Here is a 22,906-nt window from a genome sequence, read left to right as displayed (position 1 = left end):
TCAGCATCAATCAAATTAACTCTTCTGGCTCCCCCTGCTGTCTGAGCAGAGACATGTAAACACCGCCCTCTATTGGCACAGGGTCACCGACCGACACAATTTAGGCCTACCTTGTTTACTACTACTAGGGAGAGGAAGTGAATTGCCAACGACTGAATTCATGATGAGCATGAGGTTTCCGTTGATTTTTCTAATTTTTGGTCAAAGAGTCCATACGTTACAGTCTACATAGTATCAATCTTGCCATTTTACACTGTCATGTGAAGGTGTTTGTGATTTTTTCTTGATGCTAGCTGTTTCCTTACCGCGCTCCTTGCCCCACAAAATCGAGGAATGGGCGTGACGGCCCAGTGGACGACAAACCCACAGTGATCAAAGAGCAAGGACACTTTTTGAGCCTTCTGAAACTTGTAAGTTGTAGTCAGAAGGGCACATCGCTGACTTGTGCGAGTTGTGTTACTACATGTGCATGTATCGTGCTGTAAGTGCTCACTTGATTCTCTCCACTGATGTAGACTTCAAAATGTCATTATCAAGTTCATGCGTTCCCTCGGTCTTGACCCATGCTTGAAGATCTTACTAAATATGAGTTCCTATAAGTCTCAGTCCTAGCAAATAATTTCAATTTATGGAAAAAATGTTGCATCCTGACTCCAATTTCCTCATCATATGTCATCTCAATAAAAGTCAGTCATTACAAAAATGCTGGAAAGACACGAATTCTGGACTGAGAGTGAGAAACATTTACCGATGTTGTTGGGAAATACTTAGAAAATTCTCTTCACTCCACATAGACTTTGTACACAACTGCTGCAGTGGAGTCAGGATTTCCTAGGGAATAATTATGGGCATCCGTGTATGGAACTCCTTCCATTTGACTTTTTAGGACATTTTAATCATAGTGCTTGAAGATGGGCTTTACTTTTTCACTGCATCCATATTAGGCCCAAAAAAATACTCGGTCTCTGGTCAGACCAAAGTTCCAGAATTGACTCAACAATTTGAGTTTTTTATTTCCTTTTTTTTTTCTATTTTTTTTAAGGGGGGATAGGTTGTCTTTTTAAGACTGGCAACGGACACGGAAATGAGTGACATATTTAATCAAAGAGCAAAGGCTAGTAGTAGCACGTCGCACGTCATGACGCCATTGTTTTTGATCAGCTGGCTGCAACTTTGTAACCTATCCATGGTCATCTTCTGTGATTCGACATCAACATTAAGCAGTCGTAACGATCTGTCACTGGGTAAGAGCTGCCAATGAATTAGTCTGGCTGCTGTAACAAATTGCCCTTCCAACTTATGTACTTGTGGCCAGGAGTCAGTCTACTCACGAACATTCAGGTGGTGCGGAAATTGAGGGTGCTGTTTTGAAAATTTTGAGGAAAAAAAAACGGGAAAAAAATTGCCGCACATGTTCAAAATCAATGCATGCACTGACCGGAGACGGACCATTTTGGGGAGGGGGCCTTAGTAGCATCCGTACACGTAGACCCTCAACAGTTGGGAGTGTCCAATTACAGCACAAATGTCCAGCATGTCCAGTGTGGACAACTGGACACCAGAGAGCGTGCATGATGTCTTTTAACCCCTTGACGGAGGGAATTTCTTGCCGAAAGCGGACTCCAAGGATTCCAGCCTCACTTGGCCACGAAGGCCACCTGCCAAACCGCAAAGTCTCGGTTTGTGGCCCTGCGTACTCTGAACACTTTGAATTACACGGTGGAAAGGCTGATTGTTCGGTGGCATGTGGCTCTACTCACCCTTCCACATTCCCGTTGCCTCTTTTCAAAGTGGGGACTATTGTGAAGCTGGTGATTATGATGCAAATTCGATCTTTTCTTTCTGGGCTATGCAAAAAGACCAATTACCATGATTACCGTATATACAAGCGCCAGGGTCTGCCTTCTTTCACCGTGTTTGCGCGAGCTTGGACCAAGAATAATAGCTGAAAAGCGGGCTTAGGATCTCAATTTTTTCGGCGTGTCCAGCCGCCTCCCGGTGCGAGGGGTTAAAACTTGAGCGTTGTTGCAGGTACGGTACAGTAAATTACCACATTTTTAATCAGAAATATTAAGACCTTGATGAAATCACAACCAATGGGTACATCAGCAATAACTGACATCACTGCAGTCTGCTGATTTGCTGTCCTCTTCACTGCTACATGTATATGTACATGTATAGTACATATGTCTTCTCATCCCGTTTTGGAATCGAGAATTTTTGTTCACTTCCTGTGTTCATTTCGTCTTATTTTATTTTCATCTTATTAATCTGACTAGCGCCCCCCAACAAAGATAATTTCCACAATTGGGAAGAGCCACCAATGTAGGTCTGCATAGCTCAGTCGGTAGAGTACCCGTACGGAATTCCAGAGGTTGCAGGTTCAAGTCCCAATTCAGTCAATTTCTTTATCTTTGTAATTACATGCATGTGTAGGCACCTAGTCAGTTTCCCTAGAATGGTCCTTGTTCACCAGTTCCCAGGCTGCATCGTTTGTAATTGGGACCTGATTAGACTTGGCTATATGGTACATGTACCTGTATATCAGGTTGCATAGCTTTTGACTAGTGCTCCCCCCCTCTCCTGAACAAAGATAATTGACAATTGGGAAGAGCCACCAACGTACATGTATGGCTGGGTAGCTCAGTTGGTAGAGCACTGCCATGGTAATCAGTTGGTAATCAGTCAATTTCTTTTTTTCCAGTCAATCATTATTTTAATCTCACTTTAACACTATTTATTGCTACTGTGTAGCTCATGCCCATGGTCCTATCAGGTATTTCTTTCCAACTTCCACCATTGCACCCAGCTCTCTGCATATACTACACTGGTCAAAGAACCATTCCCAGATATACATGTAGATAGTTGATTGGGTATACATGTACATGTGTGTGTCTAGTTCCCATGCACAGCCCCATAAGTCATGCATAAATGTGACCCGGTACATCGAAACCAGGAATAAGTCACAAATTGACTTTCTGACCGTACATTGTCAGAAAGAGAATTTCATGAACTTACAAATGGTACACATTACAAGTGTGTGGATGGTAATCTTTCTTACTATTTACTTCAAAAATATACCAAACCACCACATCGATTTTTCAACATTACCCGCATTCCCACTTTACTCAGCCATTGCATAAAACGGCCTCAGTGACTTATTCCTGATTACGATGTACCAGGTCACATATCACTGGAATTCTTTTATTTCTGCAGACGTTGAGTTGTAGTCTACCATCAAACACCTGCAGCAGTTGACCTGTGTTGGGAAGGGTAACGAGATTGTTCAAGTGCTTGGAATTCAACAGATAACCCCCTTTGTCCTTGGAATACATTGTGAATCTCAATGTCTGATTCTCCAAAAAATTAAGCATTTAAGGTATGTGTGGATACTTTGGCAGTTGTAATTCTTAGATTATCCTTTTTCTTGACAAGAGATAATATGATCAAATGCATTTTTTTATTAAACAACACATGGTACACAACATGTGAGTAAATCTGCATGGTATGTTTGGAGGATGTTGATAATGTATCATTGATTTTGGTATCTGCTCCAAGCAGGAACAAAAGAGGGTGTGTTTTGAAATGAAATTGATGGTCCTTTGGTACGCATTCACTGCATACGCATCACTGTGTGCAAGTTGATGCACCTTTGACATGGACCACTCTGAGTACGCACAGTGAATTTAGTCTGAAATGTTTGGTCTTCATGTGCACGCCAAATGCATTCAAGAACCTAGTTGAGGGTGCACTTCAGCTCGGAGTAGATGGCATGACTACACATACATTACATACCCCATTTAATGTGGCATTGAATTACACTTTTGCATGGTTGGCATTGACAGTACAGCAAAGAACCATACTAGTGGGTCATGTACTCCCAGCATTTTCTCAGTTGATGTTCATTAATATCTGTGTAGAAGAAGATCAGTGGAGCATAAATCACAGACCAAATTAGTCATGGCTCAGAATGTCAACACGTTGGGTCACACTTTTATGCCAGACCGTAAAAGTGGAGAAAGACTGGCTTGTAGATGTTACAAAGAATCCTTGACACAGTGTGTAAAACAAATCCATGTCATACATTTTTCACATTTGTGTAGTGGAAAGAATTTGATTCAATGACAACTGAGGCTGTGAGGCTTCACCTTGTAGAATGGGACATTCCATTGCACTAGTTATTTGTATGTTGATGAGCAGGAGGTAGCTGTATTTTACAGGAGCGTTTTCACCTCAAGAAGTGAACACCGCAACCTTGTCACAGATTGCTGCATGAACATTTGCTGTCAATCATAAAATTACTCCAACATGGAGGTCACTCTGCGGACTGTTCACTGATACACACATGTAGATACAATCTTTTGATCACTTCCCCTTAGAATGGCTGGCAGTGGAGAAAGTAGCAGAGAATGGAACAGAAGAAAATTGGACAACCAACCTGAAGTAGCAGGTAATGTATACTTAGAGTTTCCTGTCGGAGCATGATATGGAACGGTTTTGGATTTCAACAAAATTGTATTGTATGTTCATCTTTTGTGATTCAGGATTACGCAGCGCAGACTGCTGTTCTGAACCTTTGTTATAATGTAGATGTTAATCTAATCAAAAAAGTTAACTTATGTCATGCACTGCATTCTACATGCATGTATGAAGGAATCATTTCTTAGCAATTGAATGCTGATTTGCTTGATTTGACCGTAGAATGTGGTGCATACACATCACTCCAGTCTGGTCAACCATCAGAGAATCAACCAAGTACATCAAAACAACATCCCACACTGGGTGCTATCTCAAACTCACAGACACCTTGTAGACACCAAACACTGGCTCTATGCAGACCATGTACCCAGGACCAGACAACAGGTGGGGAACAAACATTGGCTGTGAGGAGACCAGACAACCAGGACCTGACAACAGGTGGGGAACAGACACTGGCTGTGAGGAGACCAGACAACCAGGACCAGACAACAGGTGGGGAACAAACACTGGCTGTGAGGAGACCAGACAACCAGGACCAGACAACAGGTGGGGAACAGACACTGGCTGTGAGGAGACCAGACAACCAGGACCAGACAACAGGTGGGGAACAGACACTGGCTGTGAGGAGACCAGACAACCAGGACCAGACAACAGGTGGGGAACAGACACTGGCTGTGAGGAGACCAGACAACCAGGACCAGACAACAGGTGGGGAACAGACACTGGCTGTGAGGAGACCTGACAACCAGGACCAGACAACAGGTGGGGAACAGACACTGGCTGTGAGGAGACCAGACAACCAGGACCTGACAACAGGTGGGGAACAAACACTGGCTGTGAGGAGACCAGACAACCAGGACCAGACAACAGGTGGGGAACAGACACTGGCTGTGAGGAGACCAGACAACCAGGACCTGACAACAGGTGGGGAACAAACACTGGCTGTGAGGAGACCAGACAACCAGGACCAGACAACAGGTGGGGAACAAACACTGGCTGTGAGGAGACCTGACAACCAGGACCAGACAACAGGTGGGGAACAGACACTGGCTGTGAGGAGACCAGACAACCAGGACCTGACAACAGGTGGGGAACAAACACTGGCTGTGAGGAGACCAGACAACCAGGACCAGACAACAGGTGGGGAACAGACACTGGCTGTGAGGAGACCAGACAACCAGGACCAGACAACAGGTGGGGAACAGACACTGGCTGTGAGGAGACCAGACAACCAGGACCAGACAACAGGTGGGGAACAGACACTGGCTGTGAGGAGACCTGACAACCAGGACCAGACAACAGGTGGGGAACAGACACTGGCTGTGAGGAGACCAGACAACCAGGACCTGACAACAGGTGGGGAACAAACACTGGCTGTGAGGAGACCAGACAACCAGGACCAGACAACAGGTGGGGAACAAACACTGGCTGTGAGGAGACCAGACAACCAGGACCAGACAACAGGTGGGGAACAAATATTATTTACTGTTCGAAAATTAGTACCCAAATCTGGAGGAAATTGTAGAAATACATTATTTCTCTTTTTTCCCCAACATTTTCAGACATGGTACCAGTTGCAGTCGTCAAAGAAATACTGCAAACAGCTCTATTACAACAGGTGTCAGGCTCTGGAAACATTCCCATCAACAACCCAACAGATTGCACCATTCACATCTATCAATCTAAAGGTAATAGCAAGTAACCAATTCATCTCTTCCATTTAACTGTTCATCTCTTGTGTTTGGATATGAACTAGACTCCAAGGTGTTTCTATGGTACTGATTATCACTTGTGCCATCTGCCTGTATTCCTTAATCATTTTACCTAGGAGATGTATGTATCCCAGTGTCAGAATACATGAAGTGGATAAACTTTAACCAAACACAATTTACTATGTTAACAAGACGTGACATATACTAGCAGCACTGACCAAGTGATGTTTGTCTGTTTCTTTTAATTTTTTGTCAGCACCCATAAAAAAATCTGAAGATGGCACCGACTTTCCCACGTGCTTTTTATTTGGTTTAAGCTGTGCCCACTGAATATTAGACCAAGACTGTATGGCTGTTATGAGAAGCATTATTGATCAACTGAGTCCAAGTTGCAGTTGTAAGCGTTTTGCTTTTCAACTCTTGATCCTTTTTTTCCAAGTTGATCGTCTTCATGATTGTTTGCTTGATTGTAGATGGTGTTTGTTCATCACATCAGTCTGGTCAACCATCAGTCGACATGCCAGAGGATCAAGCAATCACATCACAGCATCCAACCCTACAGAGTGCTGTCTCACACACACAGACATCAGGTAACAATCAATATTTAGAACATGCATGTATATAATACTATAGTTCCTTTATAGAACATTACATTTGAGTTCTCTACCAGAGATGTGAATGTGAAGTCCTGTTGACTTGAGCATATGACTTTGGAATTACAAATACCAAATACACCATTTATCAGGAATGCTTACATGGTGTTCTGTGCATTTAACTACCAAGTAATATTTGGTAGCTGCAATGAATACACTCTCACTGAAATATTAAAAGCCTTACATGTTTCCAAAGATGTACGTGTATTTTGTATCGGGAAGATAATCAGTTTTAATTGATGGTTTTGCAAGCTCTTGGACAACGCTGAGTACAAAGGGCAAATTCTGAGTTTTACAAGAGCAAAAATCATAATTAAACATTGAAAGTCTTGTTTGTATCACGTTCAGGGCTCGCAAAAGTTTTTTAAACAAGGTTTCAGACTATTCCAAAGATGGATTTGTGCCGGGGAGATGTAAATTAATTTTGGATTTGCCCTGTCAGACGTGTATTTAAACACTGCATACTCAGTGTATGCCCCAAAAGCTTGTGAAAAAAATCCACAAGCACACTCAAGTCTTCGGGGCATACACTTAGTATTCACTGTTTAAATACACATCTGACAGGGCAAATCCAAAATTAATTAAGGTTCCAGACTTCTTTTTCAATTGCCAAATGCCCCATGCTATATAATGCAGCTTTTTGCATACTCTTGTTCTCTATCTATCTGTGCCACTTTGGAGTCCACCGGAGCATCATGTGTTCCATGATACAATTAATAATTAATTAGCAAGAGACAGTAAAGGATGTTAATTTATATTAAATGGGTTTTGCCCATACCCAAGGTATATATAACACTGTATGCTCAGTGCTTGTCCGAGAGCTTGCGAAAAAATTCACAAGCTTACTTGGGTGAGACTCGAACCCACGACCTCCTGCTTACTAGTGCAGACGTCTTAACCACTCGACCACAGAGCGTGTAAAGGATGTGTCCTTCTCAAACACTTCTTGTCAGCTTTTCAAGATTTTACAACCATGTGACTTGATCTCTGTGGTTACATGTGTATCTTTGTAAAATTGAAGTTTCTCATCCTACAGACTTTCCTGAGATGCCTTGCAGTTATACTTATTAGAGATGTTACATTTCTAATATGATACATTTTCATGTGCTTTCAAAAGTCTAACAAAAATAATTGAATGATCTCCTATATGGTTATAAATAGCTGAAAAACAAAATCAGCTCAGTTTCAGTCTTTGTAGTGTTATGTTAAAATAATATGACAATGTGACAAGTGCTCGTCTTCCATATTGAACAGGGAAGCGTCCCTTTTATGTTAATGATGAAACAATTGTAACCAACATTCAATATGTCCAAGTAATATACTTGAGAATTGACCTTTGTCACCTGATCATTTTACTCACAGATTTCTGAAGTATGAATACTGTTTTACATGTCTCTATTTGTGAATATTTCACCCTTAGAATACAGTGCGTCTGATGTCCAGTCCCTGAATGCTGCCAATATCTGTGAAGATGAACTGAAGTCACTCTACGATGAGACAGGTAGCTTTGTACAGATGAACCCATGGTGTGATGATGTCATAAAACACATTGCAGAGATATACATCAAGGTACAGTTAATAACTGGTGAGGGAAAAACAAAATGCTCCTTTGAGGATATGTTGCTGCTGAAAACAAAAGAAGGTAAATTGATCCCAATAGCTGTACTAAGTGGGCTGGCTGGTAGAGGAAAGACCACTCTTTTTGACAAGATTGCGTATGATTGGGCAGTTGGCTCTTGCAAGGTCTTACAGAAGTATAAACTGCTCTTCCTGTTGAAAATGTGTGATCTGAAGCAGGAGTCGGATCTTATTGATGCAGTTTTTGACCAACTCCTAGCAGAAGACACAAGTGTAGACAGGAATGCTCTGGGGTCATACATCAAGATGAATTCTGGCAAAGTCCTTATACTCTTGGATGGCTTTGATGAGTTGAGGACCACTTCCCTCAACAAATCCTCATTTGGTTCCATTCTGAAAATCCTCAATCGTAGGATGTGTAGAGGTTGCACTGTACTTGTGAGCACCCGCCCCTCCCACTTAGACAGATTGACAACAAAGGAACTGATTCAACCACCATTCACACATGTCAGGGTCATGGGGTTCAGTAAAGAAGACATCACTGAGTATGTGGACAAGTTTTACTGTGATGAACCTTCTAAAGCAGAGGGGCTTCTGACAAGGATTAGATCCTCAAACCTTTTGTCAGTTTTGGCAGAGAGTCCCATGTTGCTTCTCATGATGTGCTCCCTGTGGAGTAAAGATTCTGAATTTCCAGAAACAATGTCAGGCCTATATCACAATGCAGTTGATGAAGTTGGAAAAAGAAAGGATGTGTCACAACAAGAAATAAACAGGGTGGTGATTAAACTTGGCAAGGTTGGTTTACAAGGTCTCCTTTTTCCAGATCAAGTGCTGTCTTTTAAAGAAAGTGACTTTGAGCCAGGTGTGCTTAGCCTTGCTCTAAAAGCAGGTATTTTGACCACACAGAGAGTCCTCAAGGGACGAGTCCCCCACAGCAGTGTGCAGTTCATTCATAAGACATTCCAGGAATTCTGTTCTGCTTTATACCTCCAGAACTTGTTTGAAGTAAACAGACAAGAATTTCAGAAGATTCTGAATGAAATTGTGTCAAAAAGCCCAGTGGATTTTGAATACCTTCTGCGCTTTTGTTGTGGAGGAAATGAGGCATGTACATTTGAGATATTGAATGTGTTTCTGGAGAAGTGTAAGAATCGTTTGTCAGTTAGGGATAGGGTGGGTCAGTTGGCACTTCACTGTTACTTTGAAAGTCAGTGTAAGTGCCTACCACCTGAGAAGTTGATACAAGCATTCTTAACTGGTAACTTCAAACTTCGTGGTATTTATGGTGATAGGGTCTATTCGGTTACATACTTTCTGAAACGTGTTGCAGAGGTCAGTGGCAGTATTCACCTTGATAAAATAAAAACACTCACTATGGTATCTTGTGAATTGACAAGGTCTGTCAAACATATTGCCTTTGCCATGACAGCAATGATAAATCTGCATGATGCAGAGTTCACTGCTACCCTTACCAGTGAAAACACACATGTCCTTAAGTCACTCAGTTATCTACCAAACTTAGTTAGCTTGTCTCTCCATGATATTCATTTTGATGTTACAGCAGCATCATGGGGAATGTATCTGAAGGAGCTTAAGCCTCTGCAGAGGCTGAACTTGATGGACTGCTTATTGAATGGAAAGGACATGGTACATGTTGCTGAGTCACTCAAGGATCTACCCAATTTTGCTGGATTGGATGTTTCTTGTAATAACCTTGGTGGTACAGCAGCAACATGGGGAATGCATCTGAAGGCGCTCAAGTCTCTGCAGAGGCTGAACTTGAGGAACTGCTCATTGAATGGACAGGACATGGTACATGTTGCTGAGTCACTCAAGGATCTACTCAATTTGGTTTCATTGGATGTTTCTTGTAATAACCTTGGTGGTACAGCAGCATCATTGGTAATGCGTCTGAAGGAGCTCAAGCCCCTGCAGAGGCTGAACTTGAGGAACTGCTCATTGAATGGACAGGACATGGTACGTGTTGCTGAGTCACTCAGGGATCTACCCAACTTGGCTTCATTGGATGTTTCTTGTAATAACTTTGGTGGTACAGCAGCATCATTGGGAATGCATCTGAAAGAGCTCAAGCCCGTGCAGAGACTGAACTTGATGGGCTGCTCATTGAATGGAAAGGACATGGTACATGTTGCTGAGTCACTTAAGGATCTGCCCAATTTGGTTTCATTGGATGTTCCTGGTAATAACCTTGGCGGTACAGCAGCATCATGGGGAATGCATCTGAAGGACCTCAAGCCCCTGCAGGAGCTGGACTTGGGGGACTGCTCATTGAATGGAAAGGACATGGTACATGTTGCTGAGTCACTCAAGGATCTACCCAATTTGGTTTCATTGCACGTTTCTTGTAATAACCTAGGCGGTACAGCAGCGTCATGGGGAATGCGTCTGAAGGAGCTCAAGCCCCTGCAGGAGCTGAACTTGTTCAACTGCTCATTGAATGGACAGGACATGGCACACGTTGCTGAGTCAGTCAAGAATCTATTCAATTTGGTTTCATTGATTGTTTCTTATAATTACCTTGGTGGTACAGCAGCATCATGGGGAATGTATTTGAAGGAGCTCAAGCCCCTGCAGAGGCTGAAGTTGGTTCGCTGCTCATTGAATGGACAGGACATGGTACATCTTGCTGAGGCACTCAGGGATCTACCCAATTTGGCTAGATTAGACGTTTCTGGTAATAACCTTGGTGGTACAGCAGCATCATGGGGAATGTATCTGAAGGAGCTCAAGCCCCTGCAGGAGCTGGACTTGAGTTACTGCTCATTGAATGGACAGGACATGGTACATGTTGATAAATCACTCAAGGAGCTGCCCAACTTGGTTTCACAGATCGTTTCTGGTAATACAGACCTGGCTGGTACAGCCACTTCATGGTGCTTGTATTTGAAACATGCAAAGGCCCTGAGGAAACTGGATCTCAGGTACTGTTGGCCGACAGAGGAGGATAAGAAACACATTCATGATGTTCTGAGTAACCTAGATGAATTGGTCCTTTATCGCTAGGGGATATTGGTTGGTGATTGACAGGAGAAGCTGGATTTTTTCTATAAATTTCAATGACAAGTAGATACAAGTATGAAATACCATACAAGCAGGGTTTGTAGGTTGAATCTGGTCAGACTGTGTATGGTGAAGTTAAAGACTAGAGGAAGTATGCTATTCCAAAGCCTTGTCAAAATGAATAAAGAACAGCAACAGTTATTTGGCTTAACATGAGCACACAAAAAAAAAGTAAAGAGTGATGATACTCATGATACAGAAATCACCATAGGTAGTTCCTCAAATAGAACTTGACAGGTACTGAGAACCTGTGTTGCAAAATTCATCGTCAATGGCAGAATGCTTATTAAAATATCCTTTAAAGTGCCAACCTCTTTGGTAAGGGTATTCTAGGAGTTGAGATTCAAGCTTGGTGTGAACTTTCTTTGCCTGTATTCATTGTGATTTGAAATTGTGCTCCACAGCTCTTGTGAAGACACACAGTTATATGAATTTTGCACAAAGAAATTTGTAGTACATGGTTTCAGTTGTCAGGGGACAAGTAGACCGAGGTAATATCGTTGATGATGCAAGGGTAAGTACTTACCTGAAGTATAATCGAGATTATACAAGTCCTCCGGAGGTGAGAATCAACTAGCGTTCTGCTGCCTGCCAGGACGCCCTCACCAGTCTTTAAATGAAAAAGCTCTTCCTGCCACACCAAGTGACCTCTGACCTCTTTGAAAGTACTGCACTATCTGGGTGGGTCGTATCCCTATGGCTCACCAAACCGGGATGAAGTAAGGGTGCACTGATTTTTTTTTATTTTTAATTTTTTGGAAACACACGCCGTTAGGCAACATCTTCTACAACATAGGAATAAACATGAGAAAAGCCAGAATGTGGCTAGAACAACTTTAACACTAACAAGTGAAACTTCAAAACATTCAAAAGTTAAAGAATCAACAACTGAAAAGTAAAATAAGCAAACTTAGCTCTATGCCACTTACAATACACATTACATGCACATGCATCTAGATCATACGTGCATCAGAAGATCATGACAAATATTTGCATCAGAACAAGTAATCAAACTCACAGAGTTTAGAAACATGTAGGGTCAACGCATACCATCTGTCCAAATCATGCCTCATCAATCTCTAGCATGGAGAATCAAGGGCTAGGGATACTGACATTATCCCAACAACAAGGTGGGAGTTGATACTCACCTCTGGAGGACTCATATAATCTCAATTATACTTCAGGTAAGTTTTACGCTTGCGTAATCAACGATTATACTTCGCTTCCACTGGTTTTGAATCAACTTGCAATTTTGAAGCTGATTTCAGGATTACTTCCGCCATGGGCGAACTTGTCAATGGCTTATGATAAAAGGTGTGGAAAGTGGAATCTGAATCTATGATAACTTGCAAGGATATCCCTAAACTAAAAGATGCTGAAGTCACTTCACCATGCGTGGAATGTGCCTTAAACTTTGTGGTGTCAACCCCAGCCAGACGTAACATTTCAACAATCTAAAGGCTCACTGTTGAAGATACCACCTTTTTATGAGGTTTCATGAGACTGATCAGAAGCTGAGTTTCCCCATTCCGGAGGGGAGCTGTACAGTTGATGGAACAGGACACTGCCCCCACTGGACACAAGGATTTCTTCTCAAAGGCCTTAACTTCAATACTTTTTAGTGGATGGCCAGGTCGACTTTGTTTCTGTAATCTAGAGTGGATGAACCTGAATGAGTTACCTGTGATCGCCAATCGATTGATATCTATGTGGACCAGAGAAGACACTCTACCCACTGTTACCAAGGCCAAGAGAAGCACCATTTTCAAAGTCAGCATCCTCAAGGAAAGTGACCTCCTAGGGCCAAGCTGTGACAGGAATCTCAGTACAGGCTCAACTTCCCATGTAAGGACCTAGGCCTGGGAGGGTTACGATTAAAAAGACCTTTCATTAGTTTAATGATGCAAGGACATTGTCCCACTGGTATGAAGAATATTGAGGCCAATATTCGTGGGTTGCAGTGTTCATGTAAACTTTATTCGTGGTCATGGTGGAGGCTACGGTACATATCACATGTCGGTTCAGGTGATGAATAAACTAAAGGAGGTTACATTTGGCTTGTAGATCCATCCCTTTATCTTCAATAAATAACCACAAGAAGAAGTCTAAATCAAGGATAAAAGAAAAAGGAGCAGGAGATAAATTATCTTGGCTCGCCGATAAGTAAAGGTATACATGTACATGTAACGTTACGGGGTAAGAAGATATGAAACTCCGTGTATTTCCGACACTACGCTGATCGTACCCCATTTTAGAGAGTGTCGAATGAAAAATAAATGCTCATATTTTGCGTCTTTAATAAGGCTTAAATAAGTACATAAGTTTAAGGTTCTTGTAATAATGAAAAATATCCCCATTACAAACAAAAAAGGCACAGAACTCACCATCCAATCCACCTCCCGACATGTTAGGAAAATGTGGCGAGCGGGCTGCACGCAATCTGGCACGAGAGGGCACTTTCCAACCAAAACAATTTGCAACAGGTATGCCACCAACTTGATCATGATATTGTGAAATTACTGACCTGAAAACCCCAAGGGACCGATAACTGAGCCCTTTCTTCTCACTTTCAACCCAAAATTCCATGATATCCTTCAAAGATGCTGAAATTGGATCAAGCGATCGTTCACACCAGCAATCCCATGTCTTCCAGGTTGATTGATATTGTATGTGAGTTGAGCCTCTACAACTGGCCAACATGACTTGGGTAAGGTCATCTGATAACCCTTTGGTATGATACTGTCTCCTGAGACAATCCAAGCCGCTAGATGAAGGGAGTGTATCAAAGGGTGGGGTTCGCCGGAGTGAGGTTGAGTTAATACATGACTCCCTTGTGGCAGTAAACTGGAGTTATTATGGCTAGTCGCACAAGCATTGGATACCAGACCTGAGTGGTCCATGTTGGAGTGATTACCATCAGAGTTGCCCCCTCCATTTCTACTTTACATAGGACTTGAGCCAAGAGACAAAAGGGCGGAAACGGATGAATCGCATTCGTTCCTCCATGGTATCGAGAAGGCGTCTATCATCATCGCTCCGGGATCTGGTTTCCATGAAATGTAACGGGGAAGTTGGAAGTTTATTCTGGATACAACCAGGTCCACAGTTGGTTTGACCCCCAACCGTGTGCAAAGCCTTGCAAATATCCTTGGGTCTAGCATCTACTCTAACCTGTCCACTAAGACTTGGGACTGCTGGTCTGCCAACACATTGTCCACCCCAGGAAGATGAGAGGCTGTCAGCGTGATATTCCTCGTCAGGCACCATTTCCACATTTTCACAGCCAGCTGGGACAAATTTTGTCTGTGTGACTACCTCCTTTGTGCTTCATGTACGCCAGAGTAGTTGTATTGTCCAGACGTAAGATGATCTGACAATCTGTCACATCGCATCTTTCAGATCGACCGTAACCATGACATTTCCCTGTTGCACCAGGCTTTTCATGTGTTGGATTGACTCCATCTTGAAGTGTTCTGAGCGGATATACTTGTTGAGGCTCTTGAGATTGAACACTGGCCGGAAACCCCCCGTGGCCTTCTGAAGTACAAAAATTGTTGAGATGAATTGATCTGGAATGTCCTGTACCCTTACTACTGCCCCTTTGAGGATCATTCTCTGAATCTCTTTGGTGCATATTTGATGTTGTAGGTCACTCATTTGGATTTGAGCAGGCACTTTGTGCTGTACTGGGTCTTGTGAGAATTCAGTTCTGTAACCAACCACGCTTTGCAAAATCCATGGGTCGTTTGTCAGTTTCTCCCATTCTGTGATGTGGTTTTGGATATTCCCTGCATAACAAAGCACAAAGCTCGATACAGAATCAAAGTCGTGTGCCTTCTGACCTAGTTTTTTTGGAAAGTCTTCTGTGACTTCTTATCTCCACGAAAAGAATCTTTCTTCTTGGGCATCTGCATGTGGGACCGATCACAGTCATTGGTATGGAAATCACAGGGGTATGGCTGATACCTATTGGGGTGGTACTGTGTACTATACTTGTGACTGGTTTTTTCTCTACCGGACCAACCTTTCGGATTGGTATACCGATTCCAGCTTGTGGCCCTATGCTTCATGGTTGGAGCAGATGAACCGGATTTGGCCAAGTTCTTCACCACCTTTTGAGTGGCCTTGTGAATCTTCTCTTCTTCATCCACTTTTTGGGTCCACTCATCACCATACAAGCAAGACATCAAAGGCTGAACATCTCGGAGATAGCCCTCTTTGAGAAAAGGCTCAGCTCGGTGCATCCGATAGAGAGACAGGTGGTGGATCGCTGACACCAACAAACTTCCTGCTGAAGTCAAAAGGGGTTTTAACTCTTCATTTTGCAGCTTCTGATACCCCGCTATTGCCTTAATAACGGAATGGCCGCTTTGAGGAAGTCTTCCTGTATGGACCATACCGAGTTGTCATTTTTCCAGTCAGTGACTTCTTCATTGTAGACCGTATGTACTTGGGCATATCAGGAGCCCTAAAGTATTTTTCAAATGTTGCATCAGGAGTTAGGCCCTCTAAAAGCTCATCTTTTTTGGCCTGATCCAGTGAATTGGTTCGCTGTTGTTGCCACCAATCAAGAACTGCTTGGTTAAAAGAGGCCCACTTTAACCCCTTCATGAGGATTAGGCAGTGGAGAAACCTCTTCTTTTTCATTAGTATGACTATGACCGCCTGCATCATCCCGGTCCAAGTCCTGCAAACTCTCAGCATGCGTGGAGATTAAATCTTCTTTGGTTGTACCACTCTCACTAGCTTGTCTTCTCCCAACTGGAGAGAGTGATGCTGATTCCTCTGAATCTGAAGACCAAATATAGTCACTGTGTCTGCTGGAGCTAGACCTGGACACCGATCTATGTATGCCATGTTTCTCTGTGCGATGACTTCTAGCTCTATGCTACCTACGAGAAGTAGGACAGGAGACTCTTTCTTGACATGTCTGTATTTTCTCAAAAGCTTTCTCAATCATGCCTTTAAACATTTCAGTTTGGGTCTGCTGCATGGCAGTCAAGACTTCCATTTGCTGGGGTGAGAACCCCGCTGTAGCTCCATCTTGTGGAGGTCTGGAGATTGAACCACTTTGCCCTGATCTAGTATGTGATGCCTCTGCTTGATCACGGCCCCATGAAGGGAGGCGTGCATCTGGCCTTATGTCGCGGTCCCGATCAATAGGGAAGCGTGAAAGATGATCATCAGGGTCGTCCCAGTCCGGCGTCAGGAAGCGTGACGTGGGTCGTGACACAGATTCATCTGCCGACCAAAACAAGGCTATAAACAGCTGCAAGGACTGAGTTTGGGACACACAAAGCCTCAAGAAAGACTGACAATAAGTCAAGGAGAATAACACACCAAAAGAGCATCTGAATAACAAGTATAAATCAATGAAATCTGCCAATTTCTCGCACGAAAAAAATCACTCACATGAAGCGCCTGTTGCAGTAAGCAGAAGAGGTCAGAGGTCACTTGGTGTGGCAGGAAGAGCTTTTTCATTTAAAGACTGGTGAGGGCATTCTGGCAGGCAGCAGAACGCAAGTTGATTCGAAACCGAAGGAGGCGAAAAGTATAATCTGCTTCATTTCTATTTAATCATAAGTGCTGTAAACAAGGTGACTTAGCAACAGTGTCTTTCCTTGACCATGTCTCTGCTGCTTTGTGTTTCCCCTGGGGGAGTGAGTTCCAGTCATATATCACCCATTGACTTCAGAAACACATTCATTCTATCAGCTCAGGGGGATCTCCATACATATCTAGTTGTCTTTTTTCACTTTCTGTTAGGAATCACTAAATCCAGAATTTAACAGTCCTAGGTCCCCTTCCCTGATGTTCCATCCCTCAAGAGAAACACATGAAGAACCCATGCCATGTCAGTGATTGAAACCTGTCTCAAGTCAAGAGTAAAATAGTTTCTGCTTATCAGACTAATCAGTGGAGAGTCTGTTCAGACGAATCCTTGCAGTCAAATGTAGATCTTGTAACGCCCTAAATGTGGCCTGAGAAATATTTTCCTCTTTGCTTGTCAATTTCTGCGAGTTTTTCAATGCACCTAGAATATTTAATGCTCATGAGTAAAGCGTGCATGCTTTAGTTTGAATGAAAAATGAAGCATTTTATGTTTTGACACAGGTGCTTTCCTTATTGCCCAACAAAATTGACCTGTAAAATTTGACCTGAAAAATGGGCATTAACTTTCATTACATAATAGAAATCACTGTCTGACCTCAATCCAGTTGCATTTGTAGCTTTCACACTGAAACACGAGTAACGGCATGTATGTAACACCATCTAGGAAGCACCCCTCTTATGTAATAGAAACTTACTGGCCCCCTTTGTTTTGTGCATCAAAACAATTTCTTGTACAGGAAATGTAGGAAGTAATTGTATTGCTATTTATACTCTGTTAATTATTAGAATTACTGAGGAGATTTCCCTTAAAACCAGCAATTGACTGTAATAATTGTAATTAATGGCAGTACGGTCATTACTCATTGGAATATTGATCAAGGATATGTTTCTGCAGAACCAGGACTTCTCTTTTTATGATAATCAAAGAAAACACTGCAACATGCATGAAGTTGAAATAGAAACAAGTCAAAGGGCTGTTATCTTTGCTACTGGATTTTGATATCATTTGTAAATAGTCTAACAAAGAGTCAAGATTGGTGTTTGTAAATAGTGCACAATCTTGGAACTTGTCACAACATGTATTGGATTTATGCAGCTCAAATTGGGTTATTTACTCATTGCTGGCAACTGTTGAGCAAGATTGACCACTAAAGTCAACTATCGCACGTGTCATTTCATTATCAACTCCAAGCTAAGACAGGGTCTTGCGGTGGATATACTGTGCACATAAATGTATGCATTCATGTAAGTCATTGGAAAGTAGTGTGATGTGACATGTCAACTAATTATAAATTAAAGAGCTGATGTGTACAACTTGTGCCCATTGAGTGTAATGTGAAATATTTTCTTTGGAGTTAATTATGCAACATAATGTTTGTGGACTGACCTTAAAATTCAAGGGGAGCAGCAAGGATCTTGTATTGTCTACCCTCAATGGACCGAATTGGAATTATGACCTGTTGTAACTGCCCAATATTTAGTTTTAAATACATTTGTACATGAAATTTGACTTGTGATAACCTTTCATGATTCAGGATTTTTTCATGGAATTCAGCAGTGGTTTAGAGGTATATTTGGTCACTTTTTATGTAAGATTTGGTTGTATATGATTGCTCATGTGTGTCAATTTCTGGCACAGCATTCTGGAATTCTGTGTTTGGATTTTTATAAACTGAAAGACAGCTGCACAGTGATTTGTGCTTTTGGCAATGGGGCAGATTTCAGTTGAACTCCAAACTTGGAAACCAAACAAGACAGTTCTGAGTGACAGGGTTTGGCTGTGTGCGTCAGTATCGTTGGCTGCAAATAAAAAGTATCAACATTTAGAGACTGGGTCATTTCAAGGCACAGATATCACTAAAATATTTCTGATGCGTTTCCTTCAGAGATCAGTTTATCGAAAAGAGGGTTAAGTTGCTGTTTGTTTTTTGGCCTGTTGCACATACTCAAAGAGAATTAAAAATTCCTATCTTTAGAATTCCAAAGTTTGATTTGCATTTATATTGTCTGAAAGGTGTAGCCATCCTAAACAATAGATTCTCCAATCAAGTTAAAAAGCTTCCCTTTTTTCATATGTATTTCAACAGTTGTTTAGATCAACATTCTTTTAAGATTAAATGAGGTAAATCAAGAAAATGTAAAGTGCAGTTGTTTGAAGGAGATTGTGACATTGTTTTAAAACCTGTGAATAATGGACCTTATCACTGTTGGCCAGCAACTTGCCAATACTAACTGTATATATACGTGTATATAGAACCAGAAGGTCTGTGAATAGCAAGAGGTAACAATACATTGATGAAGACAGAGTGCATTTGTTCATAAAAGACAGCTTTATCTTCACTACTTGTATATGATTATACAAGATGCATTGTTGTAACCTTTGATCTGAATCATGGAGCTTGCCAGCATTTAACTATGCAACTCACATTTTGTTCCTATCCTGGATCACTGACAACTCCTGCATTACCATTAAATCAACCATAACCTGTAAATCTCACCCGTGGTTAAGTCACTGGGAAGCAGTACTGTTAATAATGCAAGGTGAAAATGTTCTGAAATAATGTCAGAAGAGTTAGAGAGCTTACGACTTGTGTCTAATGAGTATGCCATGGAACATCTGTTCTGAATGTTATTTTTGTTTTCCATGTTTATAATTTTTGCAGCTTATAAAGTTGCCTATCCTTTGTGGTGAGTGTACCACATTGGTAAAAACAAACAGTTCTCAGACAGTGGTTCTCAGATTGAAACTTAATTAGTCATAATTTTACAATATGGTACTTGTACTTATAATCAAGTGTGTGTGTGCTTTTTTCCATACTCAGATTTCATACTCTGATTTTACTCAGATCATATTAGTTACAGCTACAAAATGGACTCAAACATGTAGTTGTGTAAATGTTCTGGACTGCAATACATGTATTTGAAAACTGTTACTGACAGAATGCTTGAGTTTCACATTACTGTTTCACCTGATTTTCAATATTTCTGTCCAATGCGCCCATGCTTTTAGAATGTGCCAAAAAATATGAAAATAATTTTTGGACACACTAGTGGATTGGTAGGTGAGCAGGAGTGCTTCTTCACAAGAAGTTATTAACTTTAAAGACTTTTGATAATGTTTATGCAGAATTTTCTGAGATTTTTTCAAGTGCACCACATAAGGGACCACTCATCTGAATTCCAGACGAACCCCGACATTTTTAGATATCGGACAAAATTTCAGAACACTGAAATTGTTCACAATGGTTCAACACTGTGAACCATGAGGGTAAATTTTGAGTTTTGAAATGAAAATGTTTGGTAATGCTGTGAGAGGAGAGTTGAGTGAAAGTTGAAGTGTGCCATGTAAGGGGAATGCACTACATTGTTTTTTGTTACACGTATGTATAAACATATTCTTTGGTGGAAAACTTTGCAAGGAAGTGGTTTTAATTGATTAAAATTTGTTGACTCTGTAAACATGTCAGCATACTAAGCCTGATTAAATCATTTCCATATTATGGTCACCTTTAATTAGTGGTTGCAGTTCAAGTCTTGAATATGTTTAAAACCTTTCCAAGGCTGTTTTGAAATTTCCACATCATGAGACTCTAGATTTGTCCAACCCGGAATGCAAAACTAGCTTGATAGTGTATATCAGTGGCCACACCTTATAACCTGAAGTTATTGTCACTCCAATTAGATTGCTTTGACATGGTGTGTTTTGTATCAGATTAGCTACACTTGTAGTGAAGTTTCCCTCTTATTTAATCTGTAATAAGCCAGTTTTGAATTCCAAAGCACAATGCCCAAACTGAAGCACATCTGAGAATACTTCAGAACAGCAGCAATTCACGTGTGATAATCTGTCCTATTAGTGCAGCCATTTACAATCTTTCCCAGAAGACCTTGCCTTTTTGAAATTCCAAACTGGCTCGTCATAAACAATTCCTGGAGTCGTTAAATTTCAACTTTGTCACACTAACAGAATGAGCCCTAAACTGTCTTTCATTCTGAGTTTGCATTTTGTGCATGTTCTGAGTGAAATAAGTTGCCTGTTTGTTGCATTGTGTCTTATCATTTATAATTCAAGTGTTTTATGTTTAAATTTGCATCTCATCCTCAAGTTTCTGGTCCAAGCAAAGTCATCAATAAACAGCAGTAAAGTTATCAGGAACTTCTATTATCTGCTGAATTTCGTTGTTCGCTCGTTGCTTTCTATGTCCATTGCAATCCAATCTCAAAAGAACATACTACTATCACATCAACCGATCACACTTAATTAAACAAGGAAGTGATGACCACCTCCACCCCCGCAACTTAAATTAAAAACTATCAGAGATGTATGCCTTTACCTAACTTCTTTTCTTTTCTTATTTAGCTTTGAAATAGATATAATATAAACACGCACATATTGTGAAAGCGTGGCAGAAACAGAAATACATAAATCACAATGCCAAAAATCGGCATCGATCGAAAATCAAACGAGGTCAACGCCGCCTCTTCTGCCCCCCCGAACTGCAGTTTGAGTAGTGTCAACACCGCCCTCTATTGTCAAAGGGTCAATGACCGATACAAGGAGGTAACTCGCACAGGTGAGTTTGGTAGACTTCGTTATGAGCTGACGGTGCAGTGGGCTCTTCTAATTTTTGATTAAAAAGTCTCCTTGATGAGTCCATATGTGACAGTCTACTTGTAGTATCAACTTTGTCACTTTATAGCGTCATATAAAGGTATGAACATGATGGAGTATTCAAGATGTTGTGATTTTACCTCGGCCCCAAGCTGTTTTCCTCACTGTGCTCCCACCGTGCCCACGAAACAAATGGATGCCTGGAAATTGGAACTGGTAGCGTGGCGCTGGTGGACAACGAACAGTGATCAAAGAGCAAGCAGCAAGGATACATGATGGATTGATGGATGCCTTGCTATTAGCTCTACTGAGTGGAGCATTGGTGTTCCCCTTTTTCGAATTTCGGACTGGATCAGTCATACTAACACTCCATGACATTACTTGATAAAGTGACATTGTCGGTTCTCAAAAATTCCAAAGACTCAACAAAAATACCCTTTTCATTGCTTACTGGCTTTCTTAAATGCCAAAGGCAAAGTTCGGTGATATTTTCGACTTCAAAATCTGTTAAAATCCGACCGTTTTTACTCGATTCACGCTCGACACTTTCAATCTTGGAAGTCAAAGAATATGATCTAACCTTTCAAAATCATCTGCCAGATTTGACAGGGACACAGAGACCATTGGTCCCCAAATTTAAAGGATGTCAAATTTCTCAGAGACCTGTTTTTGTCAACTGCTTGCAACTATTTGATATGCTGTCACTGAGTTGCCAACTGACTAGATACAAAGACTTCATCAATTACCAACAGAATGGCTGACTGGGATGGAGGGGAGAGCCAGAGGAGATTGAAGACACAACGTGAAGCAACAGGTGGAGTATTGTGAATATAAATATCAGCTTTAATTAAAAAATAACTGTTATAACAGTATGTCCATCATCCTTGATGGCTCAAGCCTGTCATGATCCATACAAGCTGGCAAATTTGTGTTTACCTAAAATAGAAAGAAAACTGTTCTGAAATTAGATTGTGAAATTTGCTTTCAACTTTTCACCAAAGTTGTTTTTTTAATTTCATGTCAACTTATATAAAATTACTTTCATTTTTCATGTACATGTAAATTATTTAAGGCTATACAATGTCATGTACATTTCCACTGTGTTTAAAGTTTTATGTAATGTAATTTTCTATAATGGGCCACAACATTTCCTGTCATATCACATACCTGGAGGT

The 22,906-nt window shown here is 41.4% G+C and overlaps 1 protein-coding gene across 9 annotated transcripts; it reads left to right on the top strand.

Annotated features, from left to right (window-relative positions):
* The first annotated feature begins 60 nt into the window (after positions 1-60).
* Positions 61-21,275, top strand: LOC110990856 (NLR family CARD domain-containing protein 4-like). Of its 9 annotated transcripts, none has more exons than XM_087146132.1 (8): positions 61-481; positions 3,217-3,379; positions 4,380-4,450; positions 4,702-5,835; positions 6,042-6,167; positions 6,665-6,781; positions 8,265-8,413; positions 9,987-10,159. In XM_087146132.1, the coding sequence occupies exons 3-8, from the start codon at positions 4,381-4,383 to the stop codon at positions 10,008-10,010; spliced, it is 1,620 nt and encodes a 539-aa protein (XP_087002258.1). In that variant the 5' UTR covers positions 61-481; positions 3,217-3,379; position 4,380; the 3' UTR covers positions 10,011-10,159. The 9 variants fall into 9 exon arrangements, with proteins under 9 accessions (XP_087002258.1, XP_087002252.1, XP_087002251.1 ...); XM_087146127.1 differs by having other exon boundaries at positions 72-174; positions 294-481; positions 8,265-21,275; XM_087146126.1 differs by having other exon boundaries at positions 68-266; positions 8,265-21,275.
* Positions 21,276-22,906: the final 1,631 nt, after the last annotated feature.

Source organism: Acanthaster planci, linkage group LG14, assembly GCF_054643075.1.
Source record: "Acanthaster planci isolate LZ-2023a linkage group LG14, COTS_SCS, whole genome shotgun sequence".
Classification (NCBI taxonomy): Eukaryota; Metazoa; Echinodermata; class Asteroidea; order Valvatida; family Acanthasteridae; genus Acanthaster; species Acanthaster planci.
Note: the sequence above shows the minus strand (reverse complement) of the source record. Positions and strands in the feature narration are given on the sequence as shown.